At 36.8% G+C, this 18131-nt stretch overlaps 1 protein-coding gene across 2 annotated transcripts in view; it reads right to left on the bottom strand.

The window, feature by feature from the left end:
- Positions 1–302: 302 nt before the first annotated feature.
- Positions 303–18131, bottom strand: part of LOC148662066 (MICOS complex subunit mic25a-like) — a 147879-nt gene continuing 130050 nt past the window's right edge. The window contains exon 8 of one of the 2 annotated variants that reach the window (XM_088636766.1): positions 303–571. In XM_088636766.1, the coding sequence (XP_088492892.1) occupies positions 469–571 (103 nt within the window). In that variant the 3' untranslated portion in view covers positions 303–468. The remainder of the gene's footprint in view (positions 572–18131) is intronic. The other variant, XM_088636767.1, reaches the window with a different exon arrangement.

Consider the following 18131-nt stretch of genomic DNA (forward strand, 5'->3'; position numbering starts at 1 on the left):
TTTTTTTGCTGACAAAATCTGGAAAGTTTCCTACTCCTGAACAGACAAAGAACAGCAAATGGCCATGATTTATCTGACTAGAATGGAAATGTGCAAATTTAATGCAATATATTATAAAGAAATAAAAAGCACATATACAGTGTGTATAACAGCAAAAAAGAAACATTAAAATATTTACTTTTATGCAGAAATTAATTAAGGGGTCAGGCAAAACCAAGTGTTACAGCAAAATTGATATGAATTTATATATGTTTATAGGGTCTTTGGCACGAATGTGTTATTAATGACATTACAAAGGCAAGTGATTTATTTTCTTCAAATTTTATTTAAGATTATGGAGGTGTATTTTACCTCTAGGGATATAGTGCAACTTCAAATTAATCTGAACCATACAGTCAGACATAAAAAAGTCAGATGCTCCATGCTTTTAACAATCCACTTCTTCTTATTATACAAATGGATATACAATCATTTTAATTGACAGTTTCCATTCAAGTCAAAGCTGCGCCCATGGCAATGGTCACCCAGGTCAAAGTTACTCCTCTTCATCCATGATTCACCAGCAGGTTCTGCAAAGAAAGACAGAACTTAGTACTTTATAGAGTATTTCATTTGCCAGGTAAATGATAAGCTTTTGGTATACCATTTCCAGAATGACAAATGTTAGGAGCCATTCTGCATGAACTGCATACAAGAAACCAAAACACAGACAAGAAAAGGGAATTATAGTTTCATGTTATCAGTAGAAAAGCTTTTGCTTTCTTGAGTGATTTAATTAATTTTTAATTATTTGTGAAATTATAAAGAATTAAAATACAAGATCCAAGATTACCTGCTTTGGACGTCTCCAGCGGTACTTATAGAGAGAGATTAAATTGTGGTGCAATTAATACAGGAATAATAAAAAACAGAGAGCTTTCTTGTCCAGGAGAAAAAAATATGTCTGGATGGGAAGAGTGTAGGTACATATAAGTGAAGGCTGAGAGAGCCAAATGCTGTAAATCGTTTCTCCCATTAGTAAAGAAACTTACACAGTCTTTTTTGTTACTAGCTCACAGGTTATAAATTTTCTGTGGCATCACTGTTTAGTAGTCTTCTTAAATACAAAGGTAACACATCATTTAAACTTGCATAGATTAGCATGGTGGTCACGTCAATTTTCCATTGAAAGAAATTCAATTTCACAATACAGTTCAGAGAGCTGTATACAATCATCGATCTCGGTAATAAACCTACAAATTTTATGTTCGTATAGGCTCAGTTTATCCACTGGGACCTTATTAGCAGATAAATAACCCATGTACACAGCAGCACTATTTCCATTAAATGTCGCACTTTGTGGTGTATTGGATTAAAAAAGTGAATTAAAATAAGAATGAATTCAGTTTTAGATAAAGTATTTTCTCAAGGTAGGCAGAATAATTTCAATTAATGCTACAACAATATAGCATCAGAGCTTTTTAAATCTTCACCCAGTGCCTTAATAGAAATTTTCAATTAAGATCTGATGGGTGAAATTAATACTCCTTCAGAACTTCTTATGTCCTTAATATGTAAAACTGCTCACTAATTATACACAGGACTTCTCAGACTTCATGCTGAGTAACACAAAATTCATTAGCATTAATACAGGCAAATCGGATTATTTTTTAGTGTGATAATATATTAAATTCATGCACAAGTCAAGAATGTTACAGTATGGGTTCTTTGTAACACTATTCTGGAAGTGATGGAGAACACAGTTTGGGGGGCAGACTCAATATTATCTTACAGTTACCAGAGATGCAATGGTACAGTATATTTAAGAGATGATTACAATTCAATGGAAACAAACAAAACCACCTGCCAAAGGTGTGTGACAAATTGCATAGAGCATTTGTATTGACTGCTAATAAGAGGGACATATTTGGATGAAAACGTTCTTGCAAGTCAACTTTCAACAATACATCCTGTATTAGATTTTGCTTTAAGGATAAAGCATTATTAAATCAATCAAGTTTATTCTACATTTCCCAACTGTATTTCAGTGTAACAATTCTGAATACCATTGAATGTATATGGAGTGAAGTACACATTTTAACCTGTCATTGTGTGTACTTTCACAACTTAGCAACACTCATACTGTACCTCTTGACCTTTAACAGAAATTACAATCTGTGGCAAAAAATGTCTAAAGACATGATTCTTCTTAAAATAATATTTTTCAATATTCTGAAGGATTATCTCATTTAAAGGCCAGAGTGTGATCGAAATGTGTTGCGGAAGCAACAGACCATATAACGATTTCTTCTGATGTTTATTTGATTAGAAGCATCCACTGTTGTCTCAACCTTTTAATAAACAAGATGACTAGAGCAGAGGATGAGCCATTGTTCTGCTGCGGCACTGTAGCCTCCTACAGCACACTGTAACTAAATTAAGATGAAAAATCCCCCTTTGCCTTCGAAGTCATTTGACCTCGGATCTTTGTTCCGAAGCGGCACCAAGAACTGAGTTTTAGTTACAGCAGATTAATGCGCTGCATTAACACAGCTGAGGAAGAGAGGCAAGTTGGCAATCGATCACTGCAGCACAGAGGGTTGGCAAAATGCTGCCCTCCTTAAACAAGTTTTATCAAGTTCAGCAACAGCCCACTGAGACTAATGATGTACTTGAGACTGGATTTCTCCAGATCCATTGTAGTTTCCTGGCTTCTAAGGATATACCACCTGAACTAATGCAGCAGGAGGACTTTAAACCACTGGGCAGCTCTGTTTTGACTGCTAATATGATTTGTTAATATAACTCAAGCTTGAGTAAGCACCTGTGGTTGGGTTTGCAGCCAGATTGTCTCATCTTTGCTTTCATTTTCACTGGCAATCTTGTAACTGTCACTCTTCTGTCAGGTCTTTCTCAAAATGCAATGCAACTGGATTTCTTTTTATTCTAAATGTCTTTGTATTCCTTGTCGTTGTCTCCAAACCAATGCTCAGATATCTCCTGCAACAAAGCTATAATTTGTTGAGCAAAGTTTTTTTGATCTACTCATTTTCAGCCAGGCATACACATTGGACAAAAATCCATTAAAAAGGTGATTAATTGCAATGTCCAGTTTGTAGTCACTGCCCGGAGATAATCTAGACCGAAATCACCTGTCATGTTATGGTACATTACCTACGTAAAAAAGGTCAAAGACAATCTGACCTATTTTAATTGTGTTTTGCTTCGTTATCCATTTGCAGATCCTTAAAATACTAAATCGCTATCTACAGCTGTTCTCCTCAATGAACCAGAAAGATCTTAAAATTCACATCCAAGAATCCTGGAATTGAAACCTTGAATGAATGCGTTACACGCAACTTAAGAAGCTAGCTGTTATTATTCTTTCATATGATCTCATGCCATGTGTGTTTAAATTCAGGTGGCAACCTGCAGACTACCTATGACTGAGAACCCAATTATTCATAACTGGAAAATTAGCTGTAAAATGCTAAGATTGTTTTTGAATTACAGATGACATTTAAAATGAAAGAACCAGGAATTCACATAGCAATTGCAATTCACAGCTTGAGCCTGAATGTTGTTCTCCCAGTGTCTCGATGGTCAAACGGAAACACAATGCTCACAGCAGTGAGCAGCTGTAGGAGCTGTCAAGACAGTGACTTTCGCCTGCCTGGCAGCTTCCACTAATGTGACCAACAAGTCCAGACTTTAAATTACAAGAGAAAACATAGTATGGAATCCATGCAGCTTGTGATTTTTAAAAAACTGAAATCAAATTAAATATTTATATTTTATGCACTGTATGCAGATATATAAATATGAACTATAACATTAAATCTAAGTAAATTTGAACACCTACTACAGCATTCCTTTGCAGCAGAGAAAAAAGAAAAAATATTAATCTACTGTATTTTGTCTGCAGGTACTCCAGAGGTGAATGCTACTACCAGTGACTTACAGTACTTATCATTGAATGATTTTTAATAAAAATTTCTCTAGTTTTTAGATTTTGAAATCCGAATTACTTTACTCAAGGGACATCTTTTATCTGTATTTGATTTACAATTTATCTACATTTTTTGCATACTGGGATTTTTTAAAAGAGGAAACAACCAACGACCATTCCTCTCAAACAGAATTGCTAAAGGCTGGATCCGAGGGCTTTATTTTGTGAATTATTCACAGCTTTTTTAAAACATTGCTTTTTTTAGAGAAATACTGCATGACAGAACTTGTTAGCACTAGAAATAGGTGCAGCAGAGTGGAGCAGTTCAATTACAAATATGATCAGTCGAGTGGAGCAGTGGTTAGCGTTTGGCTTGTAGCTGAAAGGTTGTGGGTTCAAATTCCAGGTGAGAGTGCTGTTTATCCCTTAAAAGGTACATAACCCAAATTGTTACAGCAAAATACAAATGGGTACAAATGCAAGTTACTTTGGATGAATGTGTCAACCAAATTAGTAGTAGATAGCAGAAATGTAAGAAGTTAAAATTAAACATTAAAACAATTAAAAATGAAACAGTGAATGTATGAATATTAACGTGCAAGCACTGAGTGTAAAACATGAAAAAAACATTAAGCATAAAACATTTAAATATGCAAGCAACAAACATTGAATACATTCAACACCTATTAAATGTATGCAACACATATTAAATGCAAACATGCCTCAAAGTGAAATGTGATTTCAAGGGTCAACTGCTGGATCCTAAAATTAACCTAAACCTCCTTTGTAAGAAAGGTAATTCCAAAAAATCCCATTTCACATTTGTGCAGAAGGTCAGCTACTGAACAAAGTGTGAATCCAAAACACCACTATAGGGGTTTCATTATGTATCACTTAGTATAGGATTTTTCGGCCTTCTGCTGAAAACGTAATGTTCTTCCTGGCTTTTCCTGGTGGGAAACCGATGTCATTATAGCACCCTTACTGCTGCTGAAAGCACTTCCACCCTGCCCTCAGGTTTTTTTTCTGCTTGCATCTGAGCACGTCGAATGTATCATGGTCTTTCAGCAAGATAAAACTCACCCACTTGTGGGTACAGCAATTAAATTGCCCCTTCGACCCCGTTCTATGCTCCATTTCTCTCATCCCCCTGCTTTTAGCAACGTCCATTAATGACCAAAGACCTAATGATCATTTGTTTCGTTTTTCATTTTCTTTATCTTTGGCATTTTACAGTATAGCACAAGGAAGCCTAGCTCTTTAATTCAGGAGTGCCTTACTTAAGAAATACTGGAGACTGACACACTTGTAGCCTTTTCAATCAGAGCTCAAGTCTGGCTAAAGGTCAATAAGAAAATTCCCTGCAATTGCAACGTCATGACCTTTTTTTGCAATTGTACATCTCAGATTTAATCTCTTCAAGCTGGGGTGGGATACACAGTAATCCTGACAGACCAAAGGTCAAAGTTGTTAATTTTGATTGCATCCAAGCCATGCAGGCTTTTTTTCTGTTTGAAACAGGCACTTACATCGATTTTCTTTTTGGATAAATCCAAATATGACTCGGAAAAAGGTCTTTATATCTGCTTATTTCTTATTAGAGGTTGATTAACTTATCGGCTTGCCAATAATAATGGTTGAACTGTTGTTGATTTTTTCTTAGCACAAGCCGAGTAATTTGAACATTTGGCAAATATGTGTTGCAATAAATTGAAATTGCATTAAATGAGCAAGTAATTTACAGTGGTTTGTTGCATATCTGACTGCAGCGGGACCAGAGTGTGGGAGGATGTGTGCATTAAACAAGCATGTGATTTACAGCAGGTTGTTGTATATCTGAGCACAACAGGACCCGAGTGTGGGGAGCTGTATGAAAAGATAGATAATCGACTGCTGTATGATGACCACCTAGGCACCCTGCCAAGATCCACCAGTGTCTTGTACTGTATCGCTTTAGCTACTGCTGAAGTGGACTGTAATTAAGTCCCTTGTAACTTGTTAGACATTTTGTATGGTGTGATTATTGTATGACTATATTACTTTGTATTCTTAATACTCTGCAGTTTACTAATTGTAACTCGCCTCTGATAAAGGAGCAAGCTAAATACATTCTTATTCATAGCATCATGCAATCGCATTTAATGCACAGTATCTTCATCAATACAAAGAATGAAAAAGTGTATAATTTGTGTTTAAAGGTGTGTTTGTGCTGCTTTCATGACCAAAGTCAGTGTATATTAGCACCAAGAATTGAACATATGATAGACTCATAAGCAGATAAATCACACGGCCCACCTTATTTCTTCTTCTCAGTGTGAGTTGGAGATTCAGCTGCCCATTCAGAAGCCGCTTACAGTACAGTGACTAAGGACTTTAGTCCATTGGGCTGACGCCCAGCACGCTTGAACCTTTTTAAACTTAACGTATTCTTGTAGACTTGACTGCACTGCTGTTTTGAACCTGTGCAGCTTGAAAGACTGACTGGTCTGTCTCGTACTAATGCAGACAACTAAGCGTTGCATTTGTTTTTAAGACAATCTCATCCCCAGTAGAGTTTTTTTGGGAAACAAAGAGCTTAAAAAAACCACAAGCAATTTCTGTTTTTGATTTTGGCTTTTCTGTTTGTCACAGAATGCTTCACGAGATCAGCCTGAAATGTTAAAAAACAAGTTTTTTCAATCTATATAGCATTTGCGGTCTTTTCTTTCTATCATCACAGTCCTTACCTCTCTTATTTCCTTACTAATACTCAACCCACCTGATTTTGTGTTCCACGTCCTGGGCTAAAAGGACCTGAGCCTAGAAGTGTGTTTCAAGGCAGAGCTTAGAAATCTTACACAGACATGAAACTGAAATCTAGTACTCCAAAAATATTCCAGTCTTACAGAACATTAAACATACTGGGCTAAACATACTGGTAGTGGATTAGCAAGTGGTACTGTATATCCACAGTTTTCTCTTCCTTTATGGTAAGAAAATATTAGACAACTTTAAGTGTGATGACAGAATTAAATAGCAACACACATTACTCCAGTCAGAGAATTTCTCAGAAGCACTACTCAATTATTAACCAATATTATTCTTTTTCAGGATAAAGTTAGTCTAATGTCTTTAGCATGGCTTTCTCCTATAAAAAATAAAGATCATTACCGAGCTCTTCTCATACTGACGGTTTATTCTTACCTCTGTGAAGGACTGAAGAGGTCTAGAGCAATGTCTCATCCTTAGCCAGTTAAGTTTTAAAGTTCAGCCCTGTGTCTGTTCTCCCCTTAGAGAGTAAACAGATATTTACATTCTCTCCCTCAACAAATTTTTACTATTTTAAAACATGAACATTAAACAAATAAGAACTATACACCACCATAAAAAAGAGAAGAAAAGGTTATAAATAAGGGAGTTCTCCAACAGTTTTTTCAGGTATTGTTTAACTTTACAAAACAGCCTACACAAGCTTCAATTCACACAAATTAAACTATATTAAAGAAGCTAATTAACTTAATCTTTTATAGGTGTTTTGACATTCAAATAGTGCCTTTTACTGGTTGAAAGGCACATTACTATGTAAATAAAAATAAACCATTCTAGGACTAGGACTGTGTAACGACAGAATGCTGTGGCAATATATTCTAAATAAAATAAATGTTTTATCCAGAGAAGGAAACTTCAAATTATGGACTTCATCCAAACATAAAACTACAAAACAATGCAGCTATGCACTTCTCATTCATTAAGTCTCTGGAAAAAGACAGTCACTGTACATGCTTTCAACACCCACTTGATTTGGCAGTCTTAACATCCTCACAAATGCTCAAAAACAAATGCAAAAACCAAGATATACAGTATGAGGAATCATTGATGTGACAACTGCCAAAGTGCACCAGCATGCTCACCACACATCAGCTATCACTGGAGTGGAGAGCAGACTAATGAAGTCATTTCATAGATGGGGATTATCAGGAGGCCATGGCAAATGGTAAAGGCATATGGGAAATTTGGGCAGGACACCAGGGTAACACCCCTATTCTTTTCAAGATATGCCCAGGGATTTTTAATGACCACAGAGAGTCAGAACCTCTGTTTCATATCTCATCTGAAAGATGGCGCCCTTTTCCAGTATAGTGTCCCCTTCACTATACTAAGACATTAGGACCTACTAAGACTGCAGGGTGAGCGCCTCCTACTGGCCCCACTAACTCCTCTTTCAGCAGCAACCTTAGCTTTCCCAGGAGGGCTCCCATCCAAGTACTGGCCAGGCTCACACCTGCTGAGCTTCAGTGGGTTACCAGTTGTGAACTGCAGGGTGATATAGCCATGGGCTGATTTACCTGAATTGTAAATTTTGCATTGTATGATATTGTATTTTTAGATTGTGCAGTATTTCAATGTACTTTTAAAAAGACATGTATCAATAATTCATATTAATTTAGTGTCTGATGCAGTTTATAACATATTTTTACAGTCTTGAAAGGGAATTATCTTTTACCAATCTACAGTGGGTACGAAAGCTAACATTTTTCTGCAGAGAATGAAAGGGCAAAACCAATACATACAGTACTTATACTGTAAAACAATGCACAAGAAAATAATTCAGGAAGTAAAACCTCAGAATGTTTACTAAAGGATAAATAATTACATATACAGAGACTTAATTTTTCGTTAACAACATACAGTTTATAACGAGGACATTGAACCATGATATACAATTAGAGATCTCCAGCCACCAGTTACCATAGCCTTGCCACCCTCTCTCCAGCCAGAGAGAAAAATCCAAAAATGTTCATCAATATACGGTACACCTCAAAACAAGAGTCAGAGAAGAAGAGGATTCACAGCAGAAGTGTTGTGATTTCAGCTGCAGACTCCAGTCCTCAGTTCCATGCATCCTGGAATGAAGGCATGGAATGTTCCAGAAACAAAACTTTCCAGAAATAAAGTTGGCAAATTTCAAGTCACATAAAGGGAGAACACTAGAACTCAGCCAATGCAGAGCTATCATCTTCTTAGCTCCTGTAATGTGTGATATCGTTTCTGATCCACTCGATCTCCTCTACCACAGATCGGGGCTCAACTGGAAAAACTGATAAACATCAGATCCCAAGAACCCGATCCCCGTTTGTCTTAGGGTAATATCGATATGTGGATGCACCGGCACCACAGAGTGCACTGTCTGTGGTCAAGTGCAGTGTTCATTATCCACAGAAATAAACATGAAGCTCACTCGGGCTACTTTTCTTAAGGAAACAAAGATGGCATACTGTATGCAGCACCACACACAGGTGTGGCAAAAGGGTCAAATAATCACTGAGGAGTGGAAAGCCTTTCCTGCTCATCCCCAGAATTCTGAATAAAGATTGGTTTTTATCCTGGGGACTGGGTGATGCATCCTCTTCTCAACTTCAATAAAACAAAAACTATAAATAAAACAGTCTATGGTCAGGAATAAAAAACACACAGTTACTTGTTTCATTGCCAAGGCTCCCCAACACTATCAGAGTCTATGGAAGCAAGGACTGAAGGAAGTAATGAAGTGCTTTCAGTCCAGCATTACCAATGACACATTCCTTGTGTTTCACTGGCGAGACTGATTTGATTGTTTTCAATGTATCAAACTAGAACTCACAAAGACCTTTCCTTCTGACTGTACTTTTTTGAAGCCATTCATTCCCTTTCAGACTACAAGTCCACAGTGCAGAAAGCAGCTTTATCAATATCTCCAGAGGTTTAGATGTGGGTATTGGATTCCTGCATGGTAAACTTGGTAATTGGCTGTTTAACATATTAATCACCACTTGCGAAAACAAACATGTTTCAAATGACGTAGATGAGTTATCGCTGAGAAATACAGCATTCAGATACAACACCCAGTGCACATAATACATTATTAAGGTTCATGTTTTTTCTATGGGGAGACACAGGGGCGCTGTGGCTAGCATTGCTGCCTTGCAGTGCTGGAGCCGTTTGTTCATTTACTGGGTGCTATCAGTGTGGAGTTTGTATATTCTCCCCATGTCTGCGTGGGATACGAGTGCGTGCGTGTTTGTGTCTGTGTGTGCTTTGTGACAGACTGGTGTCCTGTCCAGTGTGTACTCTGATTCATGCCCTTTGCTTGCTGGGATGGGCTGTGGATACACAGCAACCCCTGTATTGGATAAAGCTGTGAGAAAATGGATGGATGGCTATCCCTTATATTTTATATTACCATTTGTTAGAGCACAGCCCTGTGAGGACCACATTCCCCAGATTCCTCTTGTTCTCCATCACCTGACCAAACAGGTCAGGAGACAATTTAAAAAGCAGGAAGAGGAAACTTCCGGAGTCGGGCAGTCTGTAGGAGTGGGTGGTTGCTGTCTGAGGGGCTGACCGTGTATGTACCACTCGCCAGACGGAGAAGGACTGACCTCTGAGCGAAGACAAAGGAACTTGTGAGTTTTTGTGAACAATATTTGAAAGGTCTTAAATGTTGAGGAGTCTGAGAGAGAGATTTTGTGTATTTGGAAATTTTGAGGAGAGTCCAAGATACTCTGTTGTTTGAAAACCTGCAAGCAGTGTAAGCTGATCAGCCATGACGGAGAGGGAACTTTGAGAAGAAGTTCAGGTAGAAGCTCAGGCTTTTGTTTTGTTTGTTTGGTTTGTTGGTTTTGATTTTTCCCTGCACTGTGAAACAAACCGCACTGGCCATTTTAAACCTTACAGTTGTCTAATATGTCTGTTGGCCTGGACCTGCCTATTTTTAAGATCTCATTACTGCACGCCCAATGGCTTGCTCGTCACATATACTGTATTGTGGTTGTCTTTTACATTGTTTGTTGCCTTTTTGTGGTTTAAACCCAACCAATTTATCACCAAATGTTTCTTTTACATTCGAGCTACCACTGACGCCTCCTGGAGTTCACGAAGAGAATGAGGAAGGGCAGAGTCTCTGATCTGCCCACCAATCAAAACCCTCCACCTTTTCACATGCTTTAAACACCACAGAGCCTGACAGGGGAGATAGTGCCGATTGGAGGTGTGGCATGATGATGTCACTGCAAGACTGTAGGCAAGTGGGGTGTTGGCTCATGATGTGACTCTGGCTCTTATTCACAATGTCGAGATCATGGCGCTACCAATGTGCTCGGTTTGACCAACTTGACCGGTGATTTTTACTTTTATGTTAAGAACCTTGAAAGTCACTCTATAACACAACACTGAACTCAAAGCTGTGAGGTAGCAAACCTGGGAGTCTAAACGAGGCCAAAGAGAAAAGGATTGCCCTTTGCCATACCAGATCTGCTCCCCTGTTATCTACTCACCACTTAATTCACCTGGGACAGAACAGCTCTGCTAATTATGTGCTAGCCAAGGCTAGACCTCAGAGCAATTAGTGAGTTTTCCTGCCAGTCTCCTACTGTTCTCTAGTCTACTGCCTGATAGCTGTAAGAATTTCTGAGGAGATAACGAGAAAGGGCAAGGGGCTTGCAACTTTTGATTTTCCTTCCACAAACAAGTTTTCTTCAATACTTGTTCACACTAAAGGGAAAAAAAAACATGTGGACTATCTGTAAGAAAATCTTAAGAACCGAACACCACAGTTCTATTTTAAACAATAAGCTGCTTCTCAGAATGCTGTCACAATTTTTGTGCTGGCCTTCATATCTTCCTTTCTCTGACCCTTCCATTTTCTTTGTACACATTCATATCTTCCCTTCTCTGCCCCAACTGTCTTATCTCTGAGATCTTGCAATGAGTAACATCCACAGATATTTGCTATGAACAGACTGAGGCATGAAGAAATTAAAGGCATGTTAAAGATTAAGCACATTTCTTTTTCCCCAGTTATACCTAGTTCAGACTGATTTTTATCATTGCGGATCCTAAATAATAACTGTCAGAGCTTCATATCAATCTGGGATTCTCAGAGACTTACATGAGTATTCTGAATTGCTTTTAGCTCCCTCCCAGTGAGAGGGAGAAAGCTTATGACTAAGACAGTCCTGATTCTGGTTCCCTCCACTTAGCACACCCAACAGAAAACCTGTTTCAATACTCCATCTTCACCATAACAGAAAAAATGGAATTACATTTTATACAAATATTAGGTAAGTAATGCTATTTTGAAGTATGGACTATGCATAACATATTTTTTCAAGATGTGACCCTTGCAACTCATGACGTACAAAATAATAATAATATCTGCATGTTATCTTAAAAACTAGCTGCAATTATAGGTGCATGATATTAGAACAAATTTGCTTCATTTATGATTATTATATTTTTACTAAATGAAAATGCTTCCCTTTCTTGAAGCCCATCTCACACTGATGCAACATTCTCAAACAGAAACTTGCGCTATGTGCTACATGCATGACAATCCTGGGAAATCAGGTACAAGCAGAACCAAAATGGAGAGAAATACAGATAAGTATGACTGCGAGTTGTGGCTTTTAGATTGAAATCGCAGTTCAGATATCTCAACCCGTGTATCTGTAGGTTACAGATTACAAGGCCCATTATCAGACGTGTGGTTTACATTATTGAATCATGCCATATGCTTGCATCATTCATCCTCAGGCTAATGCTTTCTAAATGATTATAAGGTTGAGATCAAGGTTCAGTGGTAAATAAATCGTCTCTGGCATCCCGACACAGGTGTCTGCCAGTGAAGAGTGAACAGTTTCAAGCTGCACCACAAAAACGCATAGTTCAAAGAGTCTTCTCCCCTTTCGATCATTCTTGCCTCATTTCCCATTGTGTGCCTTCCAATTTCCTCATATCCTAAAGGGGCAGTTAACACCACCCAGCTTCTCTGTTGATTTCATTCCTTACTTGTTTCATATTTAATTGCGTGAGGTGCTAGCATGGCTCTTTACATTTAGTAATTACTGTTAGCAATAATAGCAGCAGGATTAAATTTTTCATGCAATACAGTGAACATGAGTGATGAAAAAAATTCTAAAGAATCGGGTCCTTATATTTACTACATAAGTAACAATTATGTGAGATCCTCATTTCTCTTATGAGAACCTACTTTCACAAGTTAAAAGATCTTGGATCTCCTTTAAACTGTGAGGAACAAAGGTAACCAGTACATCACAAGAGCAGATTAGAAACCTTGGTAGAAAACGAGAGGATATTCTATTGGTGATCTATAACAAATCACAAATAAAACCTGATTAAACCTGACACTGAGGTGGCTGCTTCCAAATCTGATTTCCGATATTAGCTGAATTTGTGTCAAGGCAGCCATTAAAAAGACTGTGTTCATGTTGCTAGGTTTTTCAGCTCATCTGTGTGAATTGGGTTTTGCTTTCATAAAATAAATATGGATCTGATTTTCAATCTTAATTTTTGATGCTCAGATTCCAAAACTACAGAATACAGCTAAGATGTACTGTATGTTTTTCATCTAAATAAAATTGCTTGGCTCCGTACTGTAAAGTCTACTCTTGTTGCAGAAAAACTGTTCCATGGCTTTGTTTCTTTCTGTCTTGATTACTGCGATGCCCTGCTTTAAACAAAGGCTGACAACACCAAACACACATGATAATATCGTAGATTCAAAAGTCAATATTGACCAGGTCTCGTTCAAGTGATCATCTTACTCCTTTTTTGGAATCTGTACACTGACGTCTGGTCAAGTCTCATATTGATTTTAAAATTCCTGTGCTGACATTTAAGGCTGTGAATGGTTCGGTACCCTCTTTTTGGCTGATCTTTTGGCCACTTTTAAATGCTATATTTGGTCAACAGGTTCTGGTATTCTGAATGTTCGCTGTTTAGTTCAGATGCCCCTGAATTAACAAAATCTGTCTGAAAACACTCTGGTTTGGGACTCTTGGTTCTTCTTATATCTTGAAACTTATTTGGTGAAATTAATACCCTCTGGAGATCCTATTTTTATGTTACTTATGATGATTGTCAACTGCAAAGCGCAGAATGTTGTTAGGATTGTTAAAATGAATTAAAACTCAGAATTTAGAAGCTTGTGAAAAGACTCCTCAATTCTGAATGACAGAAATGAAATGAGTAAAAGAACCAGTTTCCACAATGCTACACTGATGGGCAATGTGTGCACTAATTACACTAGGACAAGGACCTCCCTACCATTCACTTCAATACATTTTGTGACATTGTATTGTTAATAACTACAAATAATCAGTTGGTTCTGGGCAGTTTATTTTTCTATGCCACAACCAAATGATTAAAAACAATCTCATTCGGCTGGCTCTTCAGATGCAAAACCACTTTGGTGAGCAAAAGATTAAAATATTCTGAAAAAAGATACAGTGGATTTAAATCACAAAAAAGAAAACAACTTATTACATGGCACAATGTCAGATAACTATTGGAAATGCAAAGAATTTCAGAACATTTATTAATTGAACACATAATAAAAAATAACAGTATAAGTTCAAGATTGTCATTCTTTTATGTTACTGTTTAAGTGAATAAGATGAAAGTATTAAGATCATGATACCTCACAGCAGTGTGACACCTTATTTGCCTTGCAACATTTATATTATTTCCCCTAAAACTGACATTTCAGTTCTGAGCATCAGATCTCTTGCACAGCTCTATAGCAATGGAAACTGGCAAGGAACAAAAATAAAATACCTAAAATGTACACAATACAATGTACACAATATAGTCTTAATAAGCCTTTGTAGGCCATTTAAAAAAGGCATTTCAGCAGACAATGTTAACAAAGCTTCAATTTAGCAGGTGCAAACCAAATGTTTTCTGCCAGTTGTCTTATTAATATATTTATGCCACAGGATGAATGGAAGGCATCAATATCTAGAGAGATCCATCTGAAATGAGACTGTAGAATATTAAAAACGAAGAAGAAACTCAGATGACACTATGACAAAATGAGCAGCGTTTTTGAAAACCTGTTGCAAATTCCATCAAAGCACATACCACAGCAAAAACCTATAAAGACATTTGTAAAAATACTTTAATCAAATCTCTGAGGCACAGACAGAACGTAAGCTGGAGAAAAAAAGAGATGAACTAGGTACTGTCTTAACTAAGAGAGGACACTGTTATGATTCTGTTGCATGTCTAAAACATTTTTTGGAAAGAGCAATATTTGTATCATGATTTTTGGGTCCATGAAAACCATTCTGGGTTTTAAATGTAAATCTGTAGTGCTACAGTGCTTATTAGGGAGCTTGACATTATACATACTTGGGTTGTCATTACTATTATATGGTGGGGTAAGCTGCTGAGAACAGGAAGTAGTTAATGACAAGTTTATGATGGCACAACATCCATCCATTTTCTAACCAATTCTTCTATTTCAGAATCGCTGGAGAGCCAGAGCCCATCATGGCAGGTAAAAGACACAAGGTAGAGTACACAGTATTCTGGGTTTGAGAATTTGATTTTACAATCATATGATGACACAACCACTTTGATGATGAATCACTGTCTGTGGTCACTGACAGCTACAGCCTGCCATCCAAATAGTACTATAACATTTGTGAGCGTAACAGTGTTACAGGGTAGTTCTTCTACAGTATTTATACAACTGAACTTCATTCCAACAAACCAATTATTTATAGACCTTTTCTATGTACCAATTAAGTAACACTAAGGAAAGAACCAAGTTTTCATGATTAATTAGATTGGGAATAGAAACTCTTCAATGAAGGAGATAAAAAGAATTGTACGTCTCATGTCTCCCAAGAGGGCTCCATAATATTGGGATGCATTTTGAAGTGCAGGTTTTCAATGTCTCCCTTTAAACAAAACTAACTGTACTTGAATTAGTATTGAAAAAAACAATGGATACAGTTTATGTGGAACTCATATTCTGTCAACTTCTCTTTTATTCATTACCTTGCTGGTTAGCAATATTCAAGTGTTTAAAAAATGTTTTTAATGTCACAAGCTCGTGTTATATATGAACAATGTAAATATAAAGTAAGTTCAATCGGGAAATCCTCAACATCAGCAATAAAGCAATTAAACCTATTTTACATAGAATATATCCACTTTATGTTTTGAATACAAACAACTTATTCTGCAATGATGGAGATCTTAAAAAATTACATTGTCAAGAGATGTCCTAATCAAAGAACATATTTTTAGTATAATTCATCTCTAAAAGCAGCTGTACAGCATGTGGTTGTACTGTATATATTTAGTGACTCTGTTATGTAGCTCAATCCTTAAAGACATTTTTTCTCAAGATAATATAATAGGGGAGCTGCCTGTGTCTGGATTAAGACAACATTGTATATGAAGCGGTTGAGAGATGTGTGACCTTTTGGAAGTCACTCAAGGATTGATATGAAGTGAGCAAAGGAAGTGTTTATATAAAGGGGGAAAAAATTGCAACTTCTTGGTTTCAAACACAATCACTTGGTGTGGCATAAATATGAAGACATGTCTGGTCTAATTAAGTCAAGAATGTCAAACATAAACACCTCCGAGCTTTCAGAAGGTCAAGTGAGACTGCCTGTTAGCGCTGCTTCCAAGAAAACAGACAGCAGGGACTTTTTCTGAGCGATTCTCTGAAATCACTAAAGAAGATGCCTATTTAACAATGTAACAGATCTACATCAAATTAGATCTATAAGAATCTAATAGGAATAAGATGAAATCATACTATGTTTTATCTACTGCAATATCATTGCAGCAGGATGGATATAAACTGGAAAACAGCCTGGTCTTTTAAAATCTAAATCAGGCACCTATTTATTTAAGACGAGAGCTAAAATATTGAGAACACAGGCTTAGGACACACTCCATTAAATACAATGTAGTAAAGAGGGGCAGGAAATAATTTGCATATTCTACTGGACTACTTTCAGCATTTGCTATTACATGGATAAAACCTATAATAAAGTGTTCTGCTGCAATTAAAAAGGGAAGCCAGAAGATTATTTATAAGTTTATTTGGTTTGATTTTATTCTTTTGTGCAACATCACAACACAACAAAATTTGCAAACAAAAGGAGGTTGCTCATAGATAATTATTTGAAGGCTCTCAACCAGCTGTTTTTAATTAAACCAGTCAGGCCATTGGCTTTGTCAACATATTTGGATAGTTCCAGACTCCCACACTCCTTCTTTGGCCAGTTGTAATAGCACTTTCCATTTGTTTCCATTTGTGTTCTCTGGTTAGTGTTCATTTTGAAGAAGTACACAAACTTAGGCTCGTCAATGCCTTTGGGGATTTTGAAAATGTGAATCAGATCCTCTCGTTGTTTTCTCTGTTCAGAGCTAAAAAGATCTGAATATTTTCATCTGTCAAAGTATGACATTCTTTGAGCATGGTCGTGTATCTACGCTATCTCCTCTGGACTGATTCTAGACCAGCAAAAGTTTATTTTAGATATGATGCCAAGATTACAAACACATTGTATATATGATGTTATAACATAAACATCTATGATTTTTTTATATACTGCTACTTCAAGTTCTGCGTTTTTACATTTGCAGTTTATGAATTTGCTACCTTCATGCAGCAGTCTGTACTTGTCTACTAAATGTCATCTGACAGATATTTGCCCAGTCTTGAATTCTATCTCAATTTCTTTTGTAGCTCCTACAGTGTTCAGGCATTTTTTTCCAAGATTATTTATTCTTAGTCCTTAAGGCATTATCTGTGAATCTACCAGACAGTAGTCAATGAACAGAGGGAAACCACAGAAGTCTGAATATAAGTTTAAATCATCTCATGAATAAGAAGCTTTAGACTCTTAAATTTGTTAACAACAGGTAGATACTATTCAGATTTTCCCATCTATTCAAAGAAAATCTGCAGAGCCAAATGTGAAATGTAAAAGTAAATTAAATATATATCCTTTATGTTTCATGATTACAGGTTACAGAGGAGTTTGCAACTCTTAAAGCCTGAAATGGACTGAACATATCTGAAATGAGACTCTCAGGCAATTACAGTGGCCCACTTTTTTCATTTGGAAGGGAATCTGCCAAGTGATTCAAGCTGAACTTTACCCAGACATACAGTAGCTGTTCACACGACACAAGTAGACACTATATTCAGCTAAATGTTTTATAAAATTTAACAAGTAAAATGCACCTAAAATATTATTTTAGTTTTCAGCAGTGAAAGGTTATAATCCTTAAACCATCCTGTAACATATATTGTATTTGCCTTGACTATTTCAGATAAGATCCCCCTCCAAAACTAAAAATAATAACTCGTTTTGCCCAGAAAAAAATCCATTAAGATGACAATCTTCTCCCC

The sequence above is a fragment of the Lepisosteus platostomus genome, chromosome 6 (assembly GCF_059453375.1).
Source record: "Lepisosteus platostomus isolate fLepPlt1 chromosome 6, fLepPlt1.hap1, whole genome shotgun sequence".
Taxonomy (NCBI): domain Eukaryota; kingdom Metazoa; phylum Chordata; class Actinopteri; order Semionotiformes; family Lepisosteidae; genus Lepisosteus; species Lepisosteus platostomus.